Source organism: Oreochromis niloticus, linkage group LG8, assembly GCF_001858045.2.
Source record: "Oreochromis niloticus isolate F11D_XX linkage group LG8, O_niloticus_UMD_NMBU, whole genome shotgun sequence".
NCBI lineage: Eukaryota > Metazoa > Chordata > Actinopteri > Cichliformes > Cichlidae > Oreochromis > Oreochromis niloticus.
Genome location: NC_031973.2, coordinates 20,483,793 through 20,507,370, shown reverse-complemented (window position 1 = coordinate 20,507,370; position 23,578 = coordinate 20,483,793). Strand labels below are relative to the sequence as shown.

The following is a 23,578-nucleotide window of genomic DNA, read 5'->3' as shown; positions in this document are numbered from 1 at the left end:
CAAAGCAAATGTGCAGAAAATTGAGGCTACAGTTACACAAAGGCTCACAAAAATTGCACAGTAGAGGATTGGAGAAAGGTAACCTGGTCTGTTTAGTCTCAGTTTCTACTGCGACACTCAGATTGCAAGGTAAGAATTTGGTGTAAACAGCATAAAAAGCATGGATTCATCTTGACTTGAACAGACATTTAGGTCTAGAATTCTTCAGTATGCAGAGGAGTTCATGATTGTGTTGATACTGTGAGGTGTGCAGCTTCTGTGGCTGCAAAACAAGCCCAGTGATCACCTCTCTAACGCTCACTGGGCTTAATAGTTAGTATGAGGTGTTTGGCTGATATGGTGTGTTTGGTTTCCACTAAATGTGGTGACCAAACATCGCTCTGTTTTGTTTTGTTTTTTTCTATGAGCATTGAACGGTCTGATGCCCTTTTGCTGGGACATTCATTCTTGTGAAGATTGTGGCATCATTTTAACAAATACTCAAATGCTCCAGACCAGCAAACTGCCAAAACATCTGCTTTTATAGAGATGCTGACACTGATGATAAATTAATCAAGTGCATTTGAGCACCAGCGCCTGGCTGCTACTTACCCTATTAATTCTGGTTCTCAAGGTAATGTTGTACCTGTTCATTGTCCATATGACTGTTTCTTTCTTTCTGTACTTTCTTTTCCACATGACTGTAGTTTTGTAGCCCCTCTGTTTCACAGAACCACTTTACAATTGTTCTATTGGCTGGCAATAAAATTAACAATAAAAGGAAAGAGATTTCATTATTTTTTGTTCATAATTTCATAAATGTGATGTGTTCTAATGACAATGGAAAATTAAAGTACAAAATTATGATAATTAATAGTCCACTGCAGAGTAGTCGAATACGGTAAGTCATTTACACTTATTAGAAGGGCTGACATACTTGTGTTACCTTTCTGTGGCCCCTTATTGATTTTTGGGGGTTAAAAACTACTCAAAAATAGTTATTATAATAGTGAAACTTGCTGACCCCCAGGTTTAAGTGTATCTATTTATTTTCCATGTGGTTAATTTCATACTGACACGAGATTAACTATGCAATAAACTTTGCATTGGATTTAAAATTTATTACAGAGATACCAAAAGAACATGAGAAACGAGACAGCAAGTTGGCTCAGTGTTGTAGTCGCGCTGAACATTACTTCAATACAAAACATGTAACTAATGTAGAACAGTGTTAAACAACACATGAGACTGAAAAAACTGTTTAGTTTACATTAAATTAATCTGCATGATAAAAGTGGCTATATCTATTTATATATAACAAAGAGACTCATAGGAGATAAATTAAAGAAACTTTATATTATGCTGAATTGAAAGCTTGTCAGTTTAGTTTGGCACAGGATAAATCACAACAGTATGATCAACAGATACACTCTGTGTATGAGGTGCAAATTCAACCCCCACCACAAGAGGGCGTCATTGGTCAAATGTAATTGAAAGTATAAATCCGCCTCCTTACTTGGACCTCATCGTCAGAAAGTGAGAACTGTCCAAACTCAAAGAAAGTAGATCCATGAAACAGTTCGCTCCACATCAATTTTTGTGATAGCCTTTGGAGTCTGTGTGAAGGTAGAATCACACCGCATCGTCATCCTTTCCTTTCTCTAGTATTCACACACAGTTCACTTCTCATCTAGAACACCATAGGCCCACTGTAGAGGATTATGTTAGGCCATGATGGGACTGGTGTGCTGGAGCTTGGCCATTTGTGCAGCTGTAAGCAACAGGACTCCAGTGAGGACCTCCAGGCCGTAGGAGAGCCAGGCTAGACCGAACGACCAGCCGAAAGACGTGTGAATGTAGGCCAGACCCTCCTGACCCACCAGCCTCTCAGTCTCAGCCAGCGCCTGGTTCGAGTAAATGATGTAGAGACTGGCGCCGCACATAGTCAGCAGACCTGGAGATTCACACATATACACACAGGAAGAGGCAAGTAAGTTCAGGGTCTTCAGATTCAAAGAAGTCAAAACTGGTATATATAAAGTATATAGTTAGAGCTGGATCAGGTAACTCTGAATCCTCCCTTTGTTTTGGCTGCTGGGGGCTTCCCATGCTGCAGTAAGTGTTTCTTCTTCACTCACCTCTTTTAACGCTATGTGGCTTTACACCTCTCTGCATTTATTCATTATAGTTATTATTAATTTCTGACTCCCTTCCACAGAGTGTATTTTGTCCCGTCTTCCTCCCCTCACCCCCAACTGGTCGTGGCAGTTGGCTGCTCCTCCCTGAGCCCGGTTCTGCTGAAAGTTTCTTCCTGTTTAAAGGGAGTTTTTCCTTCCCACTATTGCCAAGTGCTTGCTCATAGAGGGTCGTCTAATAGTTGGGATCTACTTTACATTACAATATAAAATACTTTGAGGTAACTGTTGTTGTGATTTGTATATATATATAAATAAAACTGCATTGAATTGAAAATTGAATCAGCTGAAAATAGTTTTTTAGTCCTAACACTACTTCTTTTGTCCTCCACTTGTCCAATTTTCTCAAGATTTTTGGAAACACTACACATCGTTCTCAGACATGCTGAGTGTTTGGCTAACAGCTCTTTCAGAATCACCTTGTCGGTGCAAAAATACTATTTTATATCTGTCAGACAGTGTTATTGTTGGCATTTTTTTGTAGACTGACTAAAGAAATGGGAACAAATTACATTCAAGTGGTCTTGAAAAAGATTGCTCAAAACCATTTTTTTGCTTCTTAGAAGCAAAAAATAACTTAGATAAATGAGGGGTGGTTACTTTTTGTCCAGATTTAGTGTCACATTCACTCAACATTTTCTCCAACAAAATGTTTTCATCAGTGTGACCAATTACAACATGAAAAATGATTGATTATTACTGAGAGGCTTTTTTGTCTAAATCTTCATAATGATTAGTTTTATGAGTTTTATTCTGAGCTGATAATAAATTCACATTTTCTCTGCCCTTATTATAAAAGTTATGTTAACATCTAACTGGCACTTCAGTTCTTGTAAAGATCTCAGTCTCTGCAAAGAAAATAGGTGCTTTGATATCAACTGTATGAATTAGGAAATGAAACAGAAAGTTCAGATGTAGCAGGAGGAGAGGAGACAGATTAAACCCAGACTTTTAGCTCAGTAGATAACCTGTGATTTAAGTTAGCTTTCTTTATGGAACAGAAAACTTTGCATTTTCCTCGATCTCAAGTTTAACAAACTCAGAGTTTTCACCAAACCTGCTTCCTGGATCAGGGTTCTGGGGAAGATAGATAAAGGAAATCCTTATTGGGATCTGCAATTAGTTTGGTTCCAGTTTTAGAGGTGGCAATAAATTATACACCCTGTTGAGGAGGATAGCATTTTAGAAGCAAACACCTGCACAAGCTGGCATCGTACTCCAGCAATTCTGAAGCGGAAATTTGTTCTAGTCAGAGCTCTGTGCTGAGAGCTGAGAACGGTAGCGTCAAGCCACTCATGAAGCTGCCCAGAATCTCATATTATGAGACACAGGAACAGCACTGACGCATGGATTGTCTGTTATTCTACTCATCAGAGACTAGACTGAGACACACACACACACCCACACACACACACACTGTTCCACAGTGTTGCTATTGGAAACCCTTTTAATTCTGACAGCTTGCTACTGGTTTTAAGGGGATGCAAATGAAGCTACCCAGGGCGGGACTAATAAAGATTTTATTACAATTACACCCCAAGGTGCAACAAACTAGGAATATGATGAGGAAACTGCATCTGACGCCTCATTTTTATGCACTTTGCCAAGAAACAAATAGAGAGACGGCCAGGAAATGATTGAACTGCAGCGCATACAGGAAAGACAACTATTACCATAACAGAGAAGGAAGTCAAGTAGTGGAATCATTTTTCATCAGGTGTGTAATCAGCTTTAATAATTGAGCAGACAGCTAAAAGAATAGATAAAATAAAATAAAATAAAGAAATCAAATCAAAGATATATTTTATTTAGTGTAAAAACTATCGCCTTTCATTATATCCTGTAACAGGAAGTGAGTGTCACTGAAGTTTAGATTACATTTAGTTAGACTAGACATCTTAATGTCAAGTTGGTTCGCTTCTTTTGTTCGATATCTTAACAGATTAATAGACTGTCTTGATTTTTTTTTTTTAAAGACATTAGACCAAATATTCACCAACTGATCGTGCAAAAATTAGAGTGCCTACGTAATAACACTAGTATCTGCTCAAATAACCACTTTTATTTGCCATCTTACAAATCTGGGGATTTATTGAAAATAAACAGCTACTAAAGTCTTGAGGGACTTTTCATTTCTTTATAGATTGCTACAAAAATGGTAAAATAGTTGCAGAGATGTATCGAAACATCTGCAAAGACATATAGAAATGCAGTAAATAAAGCAAAAACAGAGTTGGTACAATTCTAATGAGTTGAAATGAAAGTCAATATTTGGTACGATCACTTCAACACAATCCTTAAGCAGCTTTTTACCCCTTGAAAGGCTTCTAGGAGTGATCCTTAAAGCTCTTTCGAACTAAGAAGTTTCATTATTGCTTCAGGCCTACTTATTGAATGAACACATGGAAACTAACTACTGACATGTGCTGAGGTGTTTGGGATTATTGTCATGCTGAAAAATTAGCCCATTTCTAATTAGGACGTTTCCAGATGGTGGATCAAAATCTGATGATACATTTTTGCATTCAGAATTCCATCAGTTTTAATAAGATCCTGAACACGAGTAGCTGAAAAGCAGCTCCAAACCATGACAGACCCTCCACCATGTTTTACAGATGGCTATGGACACTCATTGTTGTACCTCTATCCTGACCTCCACCAAACAGATTGGTGATTTTAACCAATGGCTGAACTTCATCACAACCTTTTTTCTTGTTTTTTCTAACTTAAAAATGATTTCTTGACGGCCACCCTTACATTGAGCTCATTTCTGATGAGGCTTCATCAAGGTCTTTGCTGGATTTTCACCCCATTTTTTAAGGACATGATTTTCAGTTTATCTGCTGTAGATAGCTTTTAGGCCTGCCATTTCTTGTTTTGTCCTCCACTTGTCCAGTTTTTAAATTTTTTTAAGGACACACTGCAAACCACACTGAGATATGCCAAGTTTTTAGCTAACAGCTCTCTGTTACCATTGGTGGTACAAAAATACCACTTTATGCCTGACAAACTGCGTTTCCTTCTCCATTTTTCATTGGTTTAGCTGGATTTAACAGAAATTGGAACAAAAGTTCTTTGTTAAATTGTTGTTTATTTGTGGACATAACACTGTCTCAGTTAAATATGTTTTTATGCTTGAATGATTCATAGAGCAGTGTCATGTGGCTTAACAAACAAAAAACATTCCTCTGAAATATTTAATTTACAAGGATCGGACTGAAAATGAGTGAAAAAGCACTCAATGTCCAAAAAAACAACAACTTTGAAAAGCCTTCAGAAAGCCTCGAGAACTGTTGCTCAAGACCACTTTTTAAAAAAATGACAAAAAAGTGTGAATGCTTGGATGCAAAATATTAAGAGTGGGTCAAGACTTACTACAGAAATGTTTCTGTTTTTATCCCCTCTTCTGCTGCTGAAGCATTTGTTTTAATGTCACATTCAGGCACTGCAAATCAGACAGCAACAAAATGCCATTCATAGTTATTTACTCATAAACACGATTTTGTATCCAGCACTGAAGCACCGTTGCCATGGGGGTGTGTGTGCTCAGTCTGGAACAATGTTAAAGTGGGCGGTTAATGTAAACATCGGTACAAATGCCAAGGCCCAAGGCTTCTCAGGAGAACACTGCACTGAGATAACCAATATTAGCCGTTGGTAATTTTAATGTTTTGGTTGTGTTGTGTAAATGAACAATTAAAGACTTCATCCTGTAATATAGCAAAACTCTTGTCGTCTTCCTCATCACACTACGTCACATTTGTGTTCATAAATGCACTGCACGCTTACTAATGGGCTAACTCTAAAAATACTCCGACATTAAAAGGTAATTAAATGCTTACAACTAAATGTAGAGCAGCAGAGCGCCCAACAACAGAGCAGAGCGGCAAATCGAGAGAGAATAAGAAATGCCCGGCTCGGAGGCTGAGGTCTTTTAAAAAGTCCAACAGTCAACAAGTTCACAAGATGACTCCAATCTAATTCAAGACTTTATTTCATTCCACACTTAACCATGTGTTGCTTGTTAAACTGAGACTATGAAGAGTCTGTTTAAGTATGTGTTTGTCCATCACAAGGTCCCTTTTATGTAGGTCATAAGGCGTTGGCAGAAGAGCGCCCAAGAGATCCAGAAGCTCAGGCGCTAGGTTTATGCGGACAAGAATAACTTAATTACTGGAAATAGCTAGATTAAGAGAATAGCATTAACAGTAATCTAACTATTTCACATTTTTTGAGCTACTAAACTAATAATCACTGTAGGTGCATGATACATGACATCTTAACACTTTGTTTTAGTCGTGACCTGAATGCCACTTTTATTACAGTTTCCTGTTTTTTAGTTTTTAGGTTTTTCTGTTATCGCCCTGCACATATTCAATACACACCAAAAAGAAACAGCTCTCTGGTCTGTAACTGTTTAATTCAAAAGTCAAATGAGTAATTCAGCTCTAACTAAGTTATTCTTACTCAGATCATGTTCTGAATTTGGATCAGATAACCAGGTTCAACATTTTACATGGCGGCTGCAACATTTGGAATATTATCTTCGTCTTGTTTGTCTCTTTCACAACTGGGGTGTCTTAACACATGCCGGTTTACTCCGGCCATCTTTTTGAGGCAAACGGTCCTCACTGATTAATGATGCGATGAGAACATATCAATTTCAGCAAACCCACTGAAGTTGAATTATAAAGCTTTAAAATTTAAGATGTGTTAAATTTGAAGCAGGAAGGGTAGTTTAGGGGAGCAGAATCGAAAGATATGTGCTAAAAGAGGCGGCCTGACCTTTAATCTGTGTAATTCATACAGTCATCGGCCATTTTGTTAGGTAAGCCTCTTCAACTGCTTGTTAGCGGAGTCGGTTGATTGAGGGGCCGATGAAGAGGATGCAAAAGACCCACAGTAAGCAGAGCAGACCTAATCAGCCGGTCACGTAACAGCAACCTGATGCACACTGCATGGTGGTCAAGACGACCTGCTGAAGTTCAAGCTGAGCATCAAAAAGAGGAAGAAAGGTGATTTAAGTCAATTTGAATGTGGCATAGTCGTTGTTGCCAGAGCAGCTGGTTCAGAAACTGCTGATCTGCTGGGATGTTCGTTCACAACCATCTCCAAGGTTTACGGAGACTGTATCAGTGGTTCAGGCTGCTGCTGGTGCAATGTTGTCTGGATATTTTTTTTGTTTTTTTATTTTTGGCATGATCACAGTGTACCCATCTTCTGATGGCTGCTTCCAGCAGGATAAAGCACCATGTCACAAAGCACAAATTATCTCAAACTGTTTTCTCAAACATGACAGTGAGTTCACTGTACTCAAATGGCCTCCACAGTCAGCAGATCTCAATCCAATAGAGCACCTTTGGGATGTGGTGGAACAGGAGAGTCCCATCATGGAAGTGCAGCCAACAAATCTGCAGCGACTGTGTGATGCTGTCATGTCAATATGGACCAAAAATCTCAGAGAAATGTTTTCAGCATGTTGTTGAATCTGTGCTCTGAAGGCAAAATGAGGTGCAACGCAGTACTGGCAATTTGTGCCTAATGAAATGGCCATGATTGTACACAGATACACAGACAGGCTGTTACTAAACCACTGTGATTCCTTAATAACAGCACACTAGTTCATATTCTCCCCTCCTGTCAGAAGTTAATTATTAATAAATTTTGCAGAGTTAATAATCACAAGTCAATCAGAACAATTCCCCAAGTAATGTTGTGTCGTTATTAAGACACATTTCTGGAGTGAAGTTTTGCTTAAAGATAATTTTTTTGGGAGAGCAGTATCATCGTCAACATATGTAGTTTTTACTTAATTTCAATTCTATAGCCCGAATTTACGACATAATATAGTGTTTATGAAAATAATGATAACTGCAATATAAAATTCTCATTGAAAGTATAGATTTCTTAAAACCCATCTGCTTGTAGTCCATTTACGTGTGGCACATATGAATCATGACCTGTATTTGTAATACTTCTGTGGTCTAACTGACTCATGTGCAGGTCTCACGAGGCTTTAAAGATGCCCAATAAACACGATGTGAAATTACAGACTGTACAAAAAAATACAAAGTGTTAGAGGGACACATTTTGGGTGATTGATTGCGCAGTCTCTTTCGGATAGAGGGCTCCATTTTCAAGCTCTCTGGCCACACTGGCCTGTGGCTTGTTTTTTAATGGCCCAGAATTGAATGGAGGGTAAATGGATGCACTAAAACCCTTAGCAACTAAGTGTTTTCCGTTTTCACACACCGCAGTGCCCTCACAAAGCGACTGACCTCACGCACATTCAATACTCAGAGCTGGACATCTGGACCGACCTTCGCCCCTGCAGTGGGTCTAAGGTTAAATAGAGCCGAGTAAATAAAGTGAACCCGAACTTACTGCAGATGAAGAAGTACGACGCCGTGCCGGTGAGGAGGATCGGGTTACGAGCCAGGGAGCTGACCAATCCACAGATGCCACCAAAGAGCAACAGAACCAGACTTAGGGGAAGCATCACCACAATTGCACTGTGCATGTCTGGGTAGAAACAGATGGATTATGGAGCATCAGCAGAGTTATAGCTGCCTTGACAGTGAAAGTTCATTAGCAGAAAAGCTGGTGGTGTTTCTGGACTCACTCAGCATGCGCAGCTCGGTATCGGAGACCCCGGAGTAGTCAACTGTGAACGAGTCGATAGAGCCCGTGTGCATCTTCCCACCTGAATATCACATTTAACAACACGGTGATGTTGGTTGAGGGCTTAGATCTCAGCATTTAGAGGCAAAAGTTAAGGAAAAGTGGCAGCCTACCTTCGTTGATGCTCCACAGTCCCGAGTGGGAGCTCATGTTCTCAAAGTCGCTGACATTCATGGGATTCATTTCTATAATGTACCAATAATCGGTGCCGAGGGAAGTGGCCAAAAAGGCAAAGCTCAGAATCCCGCAGATGCCAGCTGCGATAACGAAAGCGCCAAAAGATACCTTCATCTTGGACAGGTTAAGGTTTGAGACACGCGTGAAACTCTGTGGCTTCAGCTCATGCGTAACGGTCTTCTGGTGTCGAGTGTGCTTTGGAGTGCTTTTACGCACTCATCACCGCCGGCTAAGTAATCAGAAAAAAAATATCCCTCCCCCAAATCTTTCCAATCGACTAATCAAATTGTTAAGAAGCGGAATCGATATTAATTTCCCTTTTCAATGAATGAATTATCACACAGTAACAAAGAGACAAGAACCTGCCTGAGCAGCAGCAGCAGCAGCTCCTGTCTGGGAGGGACTCTGATTCACACTGAAACGCACACGTTTACGCAAAACACGGAGGGAGCAAATAGCGGAGAGTTAAGAGGCTGCACTCATTTGTGTTTGAGTAAAATACTTTAACTGCAATTTCGAGCTGTGATATGGAGAAAGCTAGAAACACAAGGGATCATATCAATATAATCAAATCTAAATACATTATAAAATAAAGCCAGACCTTTTGAGTGGAGGATTAATGTTGCTCTAACAGATTACATTTAGATTAAAGACACCATAAATAATTATGTTACAGAATCAAATATTTATTGGATATCAGATTACATAAAAACAAAGTGTTAAAAGATAAACACACATACGTGAAAACAAAGATGACATGAAGTCACAGAAAGGAAACATGAAAATGAGTTTGGTGAGGAAGAAGTCAATCATTTAACAGCTACAATTATTCTCTCCATCTTTCTCAGACACACACAGAGCTCATGTCTGAATCGGTCGCTGTGTCACTCTTCTCCCATGGCCGTCTTGATGATATCTGCTCGCCTCAGTTTGGCTGCCTCTTCAAACTTGGTGACGGCCTCGTTACAAGATTTGTTCTGTGAGCAAAAGAGATCAACTGCAGATCAGTATTAAGGCCTTGTTGTCATTAAAATAATTAGCAGACATTATTCTAGTCGGCAAAGTGTTTGCTCGTCAGACATATCCCAAAAATCTATTTAATAAATTGTTATTATACAAGACAACAGATTCATGACTTCCTATAAAGAACGTACATTGATGAACTTGTGCCTCTCTTTCTGCAGTCTGTAGAATTCCTCCACGGTCAGCTCTTCCACTTTTTTCTTTAGGGCAATGAAGTGGCAGGATGGCGAATGAGACTTGTGCTCCTTTCTGGCAAAAACAAGAGATAGATGGGAAAGTAAAGAGCTGTGGGCATGTTGTCACAAAGACTCCTAAATAATGGCACTGAAACACAAGTCTTGTTAATTATGACAATGAGAGTCAAGATGAGGGACCAGGGGTCGTAGGCAAACTCTCGCACATTAAAGGAAAGGCTTTTAGGAGTCAACAGCTGTTACGGGAGGAGAAAAAAAAACCAAAACAAACAAACAAACAGACAAACAAAAAAATCACTAAGCCTCACCAAACCGGCTTCTCTTCGACCATTTTACACTGTAGTGCATGCTGGCCATTTTTTCCATTATTTGTGTCACCGGATCGCTGACACGAGTGCGTTTTTATTACGAGTGAGCCAAAAAGGGGGAAATAACCCAGGGTGAGCACAGATGGTTCTGAGCTGTCATAAAATGTTAGCAAAAATCACTTGGCAATAACTTTGACACCAATTTGGCAACATGTTTGAAGTTTGCTTAATAATACTGAAGATATGCTGCAGATATTATTAACGACTTGTAAAAACAAGAACGACTTAAATTTATGGAAGAAATTAACAACTCTTGGGCAGTTTATTTTTTATTTCTGAGCCCAGTAATGTGATGTGATGTGATGCGATGTGTGCTCTTACTCTGGGTCATCCTCTGGCTCCCAGCCCTCCAGCTCTTTGAGGCAAAAGAAACACATGGCGATGTCTGGGCTGTTCTCTGAAGGTGTGTGGATGAAGCCGGCTTTGGCCATCTGCAGGAATAAATGAAAATGTCATGTTGCAAGGGAAAAAAATAAATAAATAAATCTTAAAATACAGCTTTTCACACGTACCACTCGGGTTTATTTAATTAAAATGAGTCATTTAATATATTTATTGCTCACTTTACTTTTTCTTTATTGTATGTCATCTAGACTTTAAGTTTTGAGCTCCATACTCCATTATATTAATCTTTTGAGACTGTACTATATTTAGATTTTATATTTATTTAGCCCTTTTGAATTACTTTGTTTTTTTGAAGCAATTTGTTTTGTCATAACACTACTACTACAAATAATAATGACATCAACAACTACTGACAACAGCATTAACTCAAATAACCACTCGTTACAAATGCAGTATGCAGAAGTGCATCTCTGAACACACAACACATTGAACCTTGAAGCAGATGGGCTCCAGCAGCAGAAGACCACACTGGGTGCCTCTCCTGTCAGCTAAGAACATGAAACTGAGTTGCAGTTCGCAGAGGCTCATTAAAATCTCTGCTATAAAGTCTCAGTATCTGTTGTGGCATTCAGATCTCAGTGTCAGAATTTGGCATAAACCACACGAAAACTTTCTGCCTCCTGTCAACAGTTCAGGTATGTGGGGTATCTTCTTGGCAGACTTCGGGCCCTTTACTACCAACTGAGAGTCATTTAGGCAACACCACAGGCAACTGATTATTGTTTCTGTCAATGTCCAGCGCTTTAGAACCACTGACATCCAAAAGGCTAACCCAACATGTCACAAGGCTCGGATTAGTCAAACTGTTTTTTTGATCTTGGCAGCGAGTTCACTGTACTCAAATGGCCTCCACAGTCACCAGATCTCAATCCAACGGAGGTGTTTTGGGATGTGGTGGATGCATCATGGATGTGAAGTCTACAAATATGCCATCATGTCAATAGGAACCAAAATCTCTGAATGTTTCCAGCACTTGGTTGAATCTGTACCACGAAAAGTTAAAACAGCTTTGAAGGCAAAAGGGGGCCCAACGCGATGGTAGCAACTTGTACCTAATAATAACAGTAAGAGTCCATTACTATTCATATTTAAGCAGTTTTAATTGAAAAAAAAATTTCTCGGATGAATCAACAAGGAAAACAATAGATCCTTGCAGTTAATGTGTCGGTTTCAGCGCGTTACATGTGAGAATTTGTCGTAAATTGAGTACATTTAGGTTTAGGAACTAGGAGCCAAAACAAGTGTGTATTTAGGTATACAGATGGGGAGTCAGAAGATTTGTATTACATTTAAATCTACAGCTAAACCAGAGTTTAGCTAGATTGTATTTCATCTGAGCTGCTTTTCTTTTTGCTTTCACGCCAGCTGCTGTTGTACTGTTAGCATGTCAACAGTAAGGCGTCGCTCACCGTTTCCAACCTCAGTTTAAACGTTAACTCACGTTTTCCGGCGTGCACTTGCAGTCTTCGTCGAATGGCCACCCCTCATAAGTTTTTAACCTATTCTCAAAAAAATACATTTTGATGTTTTCCTCGTTGTATGAATCCATTGTATTTAATTTCTGTCGCACGAACCCGTGTGTTAAACTACAGAGCCTTTTCAAATTTCGACGACGCTTCAATTCGGCTGTTTTGATTGGCCGCCCATCTTCTTCGTGTGTGTTTTAGTTAATTTTATGAGCACAAGAGCGCCACCATGTGTTCTTGACCGAGAGAAAAAATAAGGAAAATTATTAGACAAATGCGCTCAAACTACATTTAAAATTTGACTCAACTTTAGTTTAAAGAACACAAAACAAAACATTGCTCTCATTCATTACTCTCTGCCTTCTACGTGAGCATGAGTCAACCTTAAGTTCAAGCATCCCTTATCCTAGCGTCCAACTTCCGCTTTATTGTCATGGGCAATGTAGTTCATTACGTTTATTGGTCAAAAGCACAACGCGCGGAACTTTGTGAGAGTAGTGTCACATCCTCTGTCAACAACCGGTTCACATAACCTCACATTAGCATCCCTCCATGAGCTGATAGTACCATTAAAGTGAGCTTAAGGTGACATATGCTCATTCAGCGGCTTCTTCTTCTTCTCCTCCCGGGTCCTGGTTATGGAGGGACGGTGTGCTGTCGAGACTTGGGCACAGTTTGGGTTTTCGGGAGGATCTTATAAAGTGAAGATCCTCTGTGGTTTCGGAACAGATGTTTTAATCTGTACTGGCACCGAAGAGATCTACGTGTTCAGTAAACGTGAGAGGAAAATCACGGCAAGTATCCGATTTACATGGATCAGACACAGATAAATAGATATAGATATATGTACTTTATTGATCCACACTGGGGAAAGTCAGTTGTTACAACACCACAAGGGTCAGAAAGCAAAAACGTTAACTAGAGATATATTAGAAAAAAAATAAAAATAGAAAAATAAGATAGTAATAAATCTGGATATCAATCAAATATTAAGCTATACTAAGACATAAGCTACACTGCAGGGCATCTCTCTGGATTAACCATACTGTGTGTTGCTTCGTATTGTGCTGTTGCAGACTGTCCTCCTGTTACCTGCTGCTGTTAGTGACCTGGTTGGAAACCAGGACAAGCAGCTAATCTATGTTGCATGCAGGAGTGGCGTTTACTGTGTAAACTTACAGTTTCTGCTACACAGGTAGGAGCCCTCATAGTTAGATTTCAGTAAACCTTTTTTAATTAATGTTGTTATTCCAACTTTGCTAAATTGCTGTTATGTAATATGACCTTTCTCCTCTGCAGGGATCAAAGCTCTCAAGCTGATGCATCCTCCAGTCCAGCTGAGCTGAAAATCTCCCAAGACTGTCTCGTTGTTGGAGCAGATGAAGTGTCATCTCTGCTCCTCGTTGGCTCTGTGCTCCTGACCCTTTGCCAGAGAGATGCCTCCTGGCTGCTGACTTTGTACAAAACGCCAAAACAAACAGCGTCCACTAGCCACGAGGAGTTTGGCTCATTCCATCTGCCGCTGGTCTCAGCTGTGGACTGTGGCGCCGCTGAGTCAAATAGAGGACCAAGAAAGACCTCTGTGCTAATTTGCATCCATTCGGGTTATGTAGAGGCATCATCTCCCTCCAATGCTTCTGCAGAGTCAACTGTAGCTCAAGACCACTTCCACCTGGAGCCTCTCCTCTTCAAACTGTTATTTGGAGTTGAAGCTGCCCTCGCCAAATCTCCAGTCATCCTTTGCGGCCTGCCAGACGGGCGCCTGTGTTTCCTTCCTCTGCGTCTCCCGGGATCGCGCCTTCGAGTCCTGCACAGCCTGGAGCAGCCGGTCTGTTTTGTCGGTGCATCTGTTGTCACAGAAACGGGTCACGCACGGTGCTTGGTGGCGGCGGGCGAACGAGGCAGAGTGGTACTGATCAAGACTGACAATGCAGGCTCAGAGGGGGGAAGCGCTGTGGCTGCTTTTACTGAGGGGTGTGTACCAGGGCCTGTGTGGTGCGGCTGCATGGATAAAAGCTGTTTTTACTACAGCACTGGTTCAGATCTGCTCCGACTGGATCTGTCGGAGGGATCGTCTGCGAGAGAAAACAAAGAAAGAGGGGAAGAGACATCTGGCACGACAGCGGCTGCCCTCCAGAGCCCCAGCAGTTTAAATGTGTGCAGAGTCATCGCCCTGGCTGAGCCTGCATGCAGCACTGCGGGTAAGCAGAATAGACGTGCTGACTTTGCATGGATTAATTATAAGTTCAGCTTCAATGTGCTCTTCAAATTAGGAAACAGAAAAAATGCACAGGTTCTACATGCACACTGCCTTGTACCTGGCAATAATTTGTTTTTTTATTTCATGGAAATGATGTTGTGATCTCAAACTATTTTTCCTAACTCTAAAAATGCTTTCTGCACATCAGGTGATGTACAGCTGCTGGCAGTGTCTGCCAGAGGGAAGCTCCAGAAGATCTGCTTACCTGTGGGGAGAGATAATGAAGGATTGTCTAAGCTTCCTTCCACACAGGTGGGCCGCAGTGTCAGGGACCTCCTGTCTGCCATCGGGGATGTTTGTGAGAGGTATGCCCGACAAATATTTGATCGGGTGTGAAAGACGACATTTAAATAAAACACAGCAAAGATCTGTAAATATCTATGTGATTTTTTTTTTCTTGCTTTCTTCATATAGAGCATCAGTGCTGAAAACAGTCATCAAATCCAAAAACCAGTTTCTGAGGCTTCTGAATCATGCCGTCAGCATCAGTTTCCTGCTGATGGCAGACACAAATACTGATCTTCCAATTAAGGAGAAACCAATCAGATGTTATGCCGAGACTAGCTGGAGCAGACTGCTTCAGAAAGACTCCTTAAACCTCGTGTGTTTCCTGCATAATTCAAGTCCATTTGTCCTGGAACGAGGCTGGACGCTGAGCATTACGGTGTCCCCTCTGTCTTGTTCTTCCTCCCCAGCAGGAGAAAGCTCCTCCACTAATTCTTCGTTCCCATTTCACGACCTCTGTCCGGGGGAAACATTCGAAGCATCTCTGCCTATCGCAGCTGCAGGTGATGCATCCTTCCCCATGACTGTCAGCTGCTCGCTCATCTTCTCGCTCTCGAGTCTTCTGGGAGAGGAGGAGGTGGCGGCGAGCTTTGCAGGCTTGCAGAGCAGCTGTGTCAGTTTGCCCCTGTCCACACTGACAGTGGACTGGCTGCATGCTCTGCAGCTAAACAGTCCCATAGCTACTCATAAGATGGCCACAGTTCAGCCCTGCAGTGCCGCAGCAGATAGCATCCAGACCTTTTTAAGCTCGCGCCAGCTCAGGTGCAGCGGTAGAACGGACAGAGGAGGAGAAAGTGTTCCAAAGCCTGAGCCTGAGAAGTATTCAGCAAGCGTACGGGTGTCATCAGAGTTAGTGAGGGATACGCTGAAGCCCCAAAAAAGTTCAAATTTGGATACCAAAGAGTCGATGCGAAACCCTGAAGATCTCTGCCTGTCTTTGCTTGAGCGACTGTTGTCTGAAGATACTGAAGGAGTGAAGATGGGTTACCAAGGAGACAAGATTGCTTTGAGCACCTCAGTGGTCCACGCTCGTGGTCCAAACGGAGCAGCAGTGAAACTGACAGCAAAAGAGGTGAATCATTATCTAATATAATATAATCATATATTCGTATGTTTTATATCCTCACTGTCAATGCTCCTTTATTCTCTAGATAAATGTGGGGGAGGAGGAGAGCACAGACAAGGAGGCTACAATCGAGGTTCAGATCGAGAGCTCATCTTTACCAGTGGTGTGTGGTCTGCACCATGCTGTGCTGTGTCGGATCCAGGTACAGAACACACTTATATACCATAAGCTAATATCTGGCTAAACTTAGGTAGTTGCAGATTTTGAATATTTTGCATTCTTCTTTTTTAATGTAAAACTGTAAAGGTGTATAACAGGGATGTCAAACTCACTTCACATCAAGGGCCAGACTATTTGATCTTAAGTGGGCCAGCCCAGTGAAACTCCCATGTCTGTCATTGTAAAGTAGTTTAACTGCACATTTAATCCCAGAGATATGCTAATATAAGAAAAATTAGTACAACTTCAATATTATCCCATTTTTTCTGCATGGTAAAGAAATGCTGCTGTAGTAAAGGAAAGAAATCTGCCAGTGTGACTCTTGGGGGATAAAATGTAAGAAATTAACAGAAAAGCTTCTGGTTGCTGATTGGCCCAACTGTTCTCCAATTATAAAGCAGATAGTTTTTGTTAATTCACAGAAAATGTCCTATTTTATTTATTTCTTTTACCATGGACAAATCCCCCCGCCCGTTTATTAGTGACCTCATTACTTTTTCTATTATATGACTGACTGCACTCAACAACTTTATCAGTTGGACAAGCTGTAAATTTTTTAAAAATACCTTTAAAAATTCAAGACTTATCTCCGCTTTCAGCTTTGCCAAACATGTCTAGTGGGGCCGGATTGGAGTGTCCGATTCTCACCCCCGAGCCTTATATTTGACACCACTGATGTAGAACATACTGCTAGACTTTTGTGATACGTGCAAATTTGCCATTCCACCTTCCAGCCACTTGAATTGGCATAAATAGGAGTGTAAAAATAGCGGCTCCCTAGTGCAGTGGTTCACATGTTAGCCTAACAAGGGAAAGACCCCCCACTTCGATTCCAGGAGGAGACACAAATCCTTTGGGAAGGGGAGGGGAGGGCTGCATCAGGGAGGACGTCCAGCCTAAAAAATTTGCCAAATCAAACATGCGGAGCTACCTGCTGTGGCGACCCCTTGTGAATAAGGGAGCAACTGAAAGAAGCTTTTTCTTTTTCTTTTTTTTTTTAAAGAAGGGGCATAACAAACACACTAAGCTACTTGCAAATGCAGGAGAGCTGTGAGTCAATGCTATGACATGGAAACTGGGATGATTCTTTTAACGTGTGCTGCAAACAGTGTGGTCGGTTTAAAAGAAGCTTTATCGTGTCTTTGGGCTTCAGAACAGCACTTCATGTCCCTGTTTTACTTGAAATTCTTTGGGTTTGAATTTTTCCTCTGCTCTTCGACACAGACTCTGCTGCAGAGCGCCACAGAGAAAGCCGCCTCTACAAAGAATGTCCAGATTTTAGGATTAAGACGGGCGCTGCAGCGGGCCGAGGTAAGTGGGCCTGCGATTGACGATTAATCCCATTAATGTCAAAGCCCACCGTATCATTAAATGCACGCAATTATCCAGCTATTTTCTCTTAGTTCAATTAATTGATTAGCAAGACTTTAGAGCTTTTGAGGGCTTGGGATGTCTGTAAGTGTGTTAAGATTAAAGCTTGTCTGTGTTGTGTTTTTTTTTTTCATGTGTCCTCTGTGCGTTAACAGATCCAGCAAAGTCGGATCTCAGGAGCCTTTGGTGAGGTCGTGTCCACAGTGCAGAGAGATCGAATGCTTCTCAGTGTTTACCAAGAACTCAGACAAAATCCTCTGCTCATAGTGTAACACCTACTCAGCTGCCCTCACTTGTTTGGTGTTGTTGCATAATCTGACTTTGCTGCCAGCTCTTTCACAGTGCAAAGCACATCTAATGCTTTACGCTGTAAAATAGTTTCTATATGACATTTTACCATTTTACAGTATATTTTGATTTTGAAGAGGTTAAAATTTGGTGATGTCTAAAAATAAAGTTTCTCTTGTTTTTTCACACGACAATAAATTCAATGAAGGTTTCAAATATTTCTGTAATTTTTCATGAAAGCATTTTCCATGCTTTCATGTTGCTTAAGCCAAATTCTGACTCGACCAAATGTCACAGCAGAAATTCACATTCATCAGAACAGGTAACATTTTTCCAGCCTGATATTGCCCAATTTTGTTGAGTCCATGTGATTTGCAGCGTCAGTTTCCTGTTCTTAGCTGACAGGAGTGGCACCGGTGCCGTCTTCTGCTGTTCGTCTTCTTTAAGGTCTGCCGTACATTCAGAGATGCTCTTCTGCGTAGCTTGGTTGTAACGTGTGGTTATTTGAGTTAATGCTGTTGTCAGTAAAGCAGTTTGGTCTGACATCAAGAAGGCATTTTCACCTAGATAACTGCCACTCACTGGATATTTTCTATTTTTCAGACCTGTAAACGCTAAATATGGTTGTACACCAGTACACCAACAATTTTTAAGATACTCAGAGGAGCCTGTCTGACACCAACAACCATGGCACATTCAAAGTCACTTAAATCACCTTTCCTCCCCATTCTGATACTCGGTTTGAACTTTGTCAGGTCATCTTGACCATGTCTACATACCTAAATTCACTGGGTTTCTGTAATATGATTGGCTGTTAGATATTTGTACTTAAGAAGTGGCTGTTTACCGTAGGATCTGATGCATTGTGCTTGGACATGGAATAAACATGGAATTTACAGACAACTGATAGATTTCAGTATCGTTATTTTTCAGCCAATCATTTAATCTGCTGCAGAAATAACAAATTTCTGATATGTTTATGTGTGGGAAGTTGTCTGAGGAAAAAGTTGCCTATGCCTTTCTTAGCATTTTGCGATGGATAGTACATTTAGGACAAAAAATGAGTAATCACAGCCATTTTAACTGACACTATAATAATTGCAGGGACTGAATGTTCTTGTGATGGATAAGCTCCCTAAACCCGGTCAGGGAGATGCAAGTCATTGAATGTTATTAGCGATCTACATTAACTATCCCTTTAATTGCCCGAGACATGAAGCAATTTCTGTTTTAAAGCTCCGATGAGCTTTTAATATACAGACTCACACAGTCAGTACAGTGATTTCAAACAGTTTACATCACTGCAATAAAACAGACTTCTAATGGATACAAACCACAGAATAGTAATTGAGTTTAAATGCAATTATTCTTAATAACTTCATAGTTGTGACTCATTTGTAGACCTTGCTGTGAGCGCTATGATATGAAGAACTGGTTAATTTTTTTTAATGTAGACCAGACAGAGAGAGAATTAAAAGGAGGACTGCACAGGGTTGCAATTATTTTTTTTTGTGTGTGTTTAAAACTTGTTTTGTTTATTTTTTCTTAGTCTGTATCATTTGTGACCTGTCCAGGGTGTACCCACACTTCAGACTTCAGCCTCCTGCAACCCTGAATTGGATGAGTGAAAGAGAATGGATAGATCAGGCTTAAAAGTGTCTTTTAATGATAAGCATTTGCAGCTCTGAAATATGAAGGGAAACTAAAATACTTAGCACTTAGCAGATATTTAAATTACAGAGGTTTTTCTGTGTGAGTGGATCAGGCACCATGTTCATGCAGAAATAGCTTCTGCATGAAGTGAATAAATGCCTCCAGATTTTTTTTTAAGTATGAAGTAGATTACAGGATTGTATTTGTCATGTTGTGGTGCATCGCATTATAAAGATATGTAACTCACTGAATCCTTTTTACTTAACAGCCATTGTCCCTTAAAGGTCTGGCTCAGACTCACAACTTAAGCAACACTCTGCGGGTTATTGTCTCATAAGTACAGCGAGCCGACTGATTAAAGAGTGAGCCTGCTGAGGTTCTAGGTTCAGAACTGGATTAGTGACTTAAATATCCCTGAAATAATGGGCTTGGACACTTATAGTCATGATAGAAAGACAATCTACCCTATTTCAATTACAATGTTTCATGTATGAGGATATAATACAAATAATTTAGTCCTAAGCAGGTCTTACACTTAGATAAATACAAACACAAATGACATGACATATTACTCTGCATCCATATTTATTTAACAAAATCTCAAAAGCCAAAATGCAGAAGCAGTGTGTGAAAAATAAGTGCAACCTTATTGCTTCCGAAGGAATTAAAAGGGTAAGTAGCAGCCATGTGCTGATAATTAAATGCACTTGATTAACTGATAATTAGCAAATGTGAGCACCTCTATAAAAGCAGACGTTTTGGTGATTTGCAGATGTGTGTTAACACAATGCCAATAATTAAAGACATCAGCAGTGATCTTACAGAAGCAGTTGTTGTTGCCCATCAATCTGGGAAGGATTACAAGGCCTAACAAGATTGAAGTTCATCATCCTACAGTGAGGAAGATTATTCACTATCATTCAGGATAATCTTCCAAGGGGAGGATGTGCCAGCAAATTCACCCACAAGGTCAGACCATTCAGTGTTCAGAGAAATGGAAGAAACCAAGACCAAGTTGCATTTGAACAAACCACAAGACAATAGGAACAATATCCTTTGGGCAGATAAAACCAAAGTAAAGATGTTTGGCCACAATGCATGATGCCATGTGGAGAATACCAAACACAGCATATCAGCACAAGCACCTCTTACCAACTGTTAAGCATGGTGGTGGAGGGGTAATGATTTGGGCTTGTGTTGCAGCCACAGCAACTGTGCACCCTGCAGTCACTGAGTCGACCATGACCTCCTCTGAATGCCAAAATATTCTAGAGTCAAATGTGAGGTCCTGTCTGACAGCTAAAGCTTGGCTGCTCATGCAACAGGACGATCATCCCAAGCATAGCAGAAAATCTACAAGAGAAAGGCTGAAAGAAAACAAGGTGTTACAGTGGCCCAGTTACAAGTCCAGACCTGAACCCGAGCAAAGTGCTGAGGGCCATAAAAGAGCTGTGCATGAATAAATATCTGCAAACCTTAATCAACGAAGCAATGCTGTAAAGAAGAGTGAACAAAAATTCCTTCTTAACAGTGTGAGAGACTGATAAAGTCACACAGAAAACGATGCATTCAAGTTATTGCTGTTAAAGGAGATTCTACGTGGGCTGCTCTTTCACACACTGCATTCGCAGGCTGGCTCAGTTTCTTTTGAATAAATAATGACACAGTTAAATATGTCATGTGTTGTTGTTCAGCTCAGGTTTAAGTCCTGGCGTGGACTGGATATTTTGTCATTATGGCCCCACATATAAAAACCTAAGAATTGAAATAGCCTTTGCTTTCTTTTCACCATGACTTTAGATCTAATATACCAAGACTTGAAAAACAGACTTTACTACAGGGTTCAGTCTCAACATCGGATTCCAGTGCTAGTTTGGGTCCACTCTCTTTTATGAATGAACACACTGACACATAAACAGAACATGAGAATTTATTTGCTTAATTTAGAGCAGAACATAGAAACAGTGACAGCAGTCAGTAGCTTGGGCAGTCTCGCCGGGGCATTTTCATTCTTGTCAAAATAACAATCACTGTTATTAAGAAGGGACTGAAAAAGAGTGAGAAGGATATTTAGGGGGAGAAAGCCAGTAAGCACCTGACAAATGTGCCATAATTTCAGCAACCATTGCTGTTGCAAAAACTGATGGTATTTTCTGCTGCCATCGTGGTGTGATGTGTGAAAGCTAATAACCTCAACACGCCTAAAGCAGCAGCAGGTGAGCTCTGTTCCTTGCTGCCAAACTCTTTCACTATGGCAGCCAAGGTGCATCCAAACACAGCACCGGCTTTGAGAATAGCAGGTGATGATGAAGAACAAAACTGCTAAATTTGATCCAACAAAATGTAAATGATTTTAACAGCAAACGCAAGAGCTGATTATAAGACATTCAACAGTTTAACCCCTCGAAATCTTGAAATCTCCACAAAGATGAATCTCCCAAGAAAACAAAAGTCTACTTTCTGACTTTTATACATTCTGTCTCTCAGGCCACAATATCAAACATCAGTGGTGAACTTGATTATAGACTGACCAGCCACTTTATTAGGTATAACTTGCTAGTACTGGGTTATGGTACCCTTGAATTGTCTTTATAGCTCTGTGGCAAAGATTCAGCAAGGTGCTGGTCCATAGTTATGATAGCATCACACACTTGCTGCAGATATGCAGGTTGCACATCCATGATGTGAATCTGCCATTCCACCACATCCTAAAGGTGTTATATTGAATTGAGATCTGGGGGCCATACAGCAGTCTGAACCACTGATACAGGAGAATTCAAGACTCATCAGACCAGGCAACATTTTTCCTGTCTTCTGTCGTCCAATTTTGGTGAGCCCGTCTGCATTGTAGCTTCAGTTTCTGGCTTGTAGGTGACAGGAGTGGCACCCAGTGTTGTCTTCTGCCACCGTAGTACATCTGCTTCACCATGTGAGGTGTTCAGAGATGCCCTTCTGCATATATTGTTTGTAACGAGTTGGCTATTTGAGTTACTGTTTCCTATGAGTTTCTCCTCTGATCCCACCTTGTCTGGCACCGATAACCATACAATGTTCAAAGTAGCTTCAATTACCTTTCTTTATTATTCTGATGCTGAGTTTGAACTTCAGCAGGTTGTCTAGTGTGCCCGAAAGCACTGAGTTTCTGCCATGTGATTGGCTGATTAGGTCATTTTCTGCCAACTGTTGGTCTTTCACATCCTCCTCATCAGCCCCCCCAATCAACCGACTTCTTCAAAACACACATGTTAAGTGCAGTCTTTGACTTCTTAATTTCAGCTATTTAGCACTTGATCAGATGTACCTAATGATGTGGCTGGCGAGTGTATATTGAGTGAGTTCATAATCCCCTGCTAACACAGAAGTTGCATGTAGATAATAAGCTTCCAGCTGCATTGTTTACATGTAGTCAGAATGAAATAATGTCCATCATAAATCCACGAGGAAACACTTTGAAAATGGTCATTGTGTTATTAACTCCTATGGCACGCTCACAAGATGTAGTACTGCTAATTTTGTGACATTAATGGGAAGGAAGCATATTTTCAGCTTTTTATGATATCCTTAGTTCCTTTATTTTGATAAAAGCATTTTTACTTAAACAAAATAATGCAAGATATGCATTTTTAAAAATCTCTGTGTTCACAAAAGAAAAAGAAAACACACTCCAAGCACGAGTCTTGGGTAGAGTCTTTCTCTGTTCCTACAGGCAGCTATTTGAAACCTTGTCACTCTCATCTCCTAATAACCTCAGACAGTAGTACCAGGCATGACTTCACCCGCCTAGATGGTGACATCACCTCTAATGGTGACTACGTCTGTCTCAAATGGCACCCTGTGTCACTTGACCTAATGAGTGAAAGGTACCATTACATGCCCACACTACAACTTTACTGGCTTGCTCATGTAATACTTGTTTTTAGTGGTAAAAAGGCAAAAAAGATATACACA

General features: G+C 40.6%; 3 protein-coding genes across 3 annotated transcripts; 1 reads left to right on the top strand and 2 right to left on the bottom strand.

Moving 5' to 3' along the window:
• Positions 1 to 1,079: 1,079 nt before the first annotated feature.
• tmem235b (transmembrane protein 235b) lies at positions 1,080 to 9,463 on the bottom strand. The gene is made up of 4 exons (XM_003438574.5): positions 8,969 to 9,463; positions 8,797 to 8,877; positions 8,559 to 8,696; positions 1,080 to 1,933 (listed from the first exon to the last, which is right to left on the bottom strand). Exons 1-4 carry the CDS (start codon positions 9,144 to 9,146, stop codon positions 1,704 to 1,706), a joined length of 627 nt encoding a protein of 208 aa, XP_003438622.2. The 5' UTR covers positions 9,147 to 9,463; the 3' UTR covers positions 1,080 to 1,703.
• A 234-nt stretch (positions 9,464 to 9,697) lies between these two features.
• birc5a (baculoviral IAP repeat containing 5a) lies at positions 9,698 to 12,675 on the bottom strand. The gene is made up of 4 exons (XM_003438734.2): positions 12,464 to 12,675; positions 10,939 to 11,048; positions 10,187 to 10,304; positions 9,698 to 10,009 (listed from the first exon to the last, which is right to left on the bottom strand). The coding sequence occupies exons 1-4, from the start codon at positions 12,569 to 12,571 to the stop codon at positions 9,917 to 9,919; spliced, it is 429 nt and encodes a 142-aa protein (XP_003438782.1). The 5' UTR covers positions 12,572 to 12,675; the 3' UTR covers positions 9,698 to 9,916.
• A 264-nt stretch (positions 12,676 to 12,939) lies between these two features.
• On the top strand, positions 12,940 to 18,880 carry faap100 (FA core complex associated protein 100). The gene is made up of 8 exons (XM_005448149.4): positions 12,940 to 13,282; positions 13,565 to 13,683; positions 13,788 to 14,689; positions 14,897 to 15,053; positions 15,163 to 16,105; positions 16,185 to 16,301; positions 17,543 to 17,629; positions 17,845 to 18,880. Exons 1-8 carry the CDS (start codon positions 13,127 to 13,129, stop codon positions 17,959 to 17,961), a joined length of 2,598 nt encoding a protein of 865 aa, XP_005448206.1. The 5' UTR covers positions 12,940 to 13,126; the 3' UTR covers positions 17,962 to 18,880.
• The last annotated feature ends 4,698 nt before the right edge of the window (positions 18,881 to 23,578 follow it).

Bases quoted from the DNA above. Each gene is read 5' to 3' on its own strand.
- birc5a (XM_003438734.2), bottom strand. From the start codon at position 12,571: ATGGATTCATACAACGAGGAAAACATCAAAATGTATTTTTTTGAGAAT. The intron at 10,305-10,938 runs GTAAGAGCACAC...TGTTTTTGCCAG, and splicing joins GAGCCAGAGGATGACCCAGA to AAAGGAGCACAAGTCTCATT. The intron at 10,010-10,186 runs GTACGTTCTTTA...TTTTGCTCACAG, and splicing joins AGAGGCACAAGTTCATCAAT to AACAAATCTTGTAACGAGGC.
- tmem235b (XM_003438574.5), bottom strand. From the start codon at position 9,146: ATGAAGGTATCTTTTGGCGCTTTCGTTATCGCAGCTGGCATCTGCGGG. The intron at 8,878-8,968 runs GTAGGCTGCCAC...TGTGATATTCAG, and splicing joins ACTGTGGAGCATCAACGAAG to GTGGGAAGATGCACACGGGC. The intron at 1,934-8,558 runs GTAAGTTCGGGT...GTGAATCTCCAG, and splicing joins GTCGTACTTCTTCATCTGCA to GTCTGCTGACTATGTGCGGC.
- faap100 (XM_005448149.4), top strand. From the start codon at position 13,127: ATGGAGGGACGGTGTGCTGTCGAGACTTGGGCACAGTTTGGGTTTTCG. The intron at 16,106-16,184 runs GTGAATCATTAT...TTTATTCTCTAG, and splicing joins TGAAACTGACAGCAAAAGAG to ATAAATGTGGGGGAGGAGGA. The intron at 17,630-17,844 runs GTAAGTGGGCCT...GTGCGTTAACAG, and splicing joins GGGCGCTGCAGCGGGCCGAG to ATCCAGCAAAGTCGGATCTC.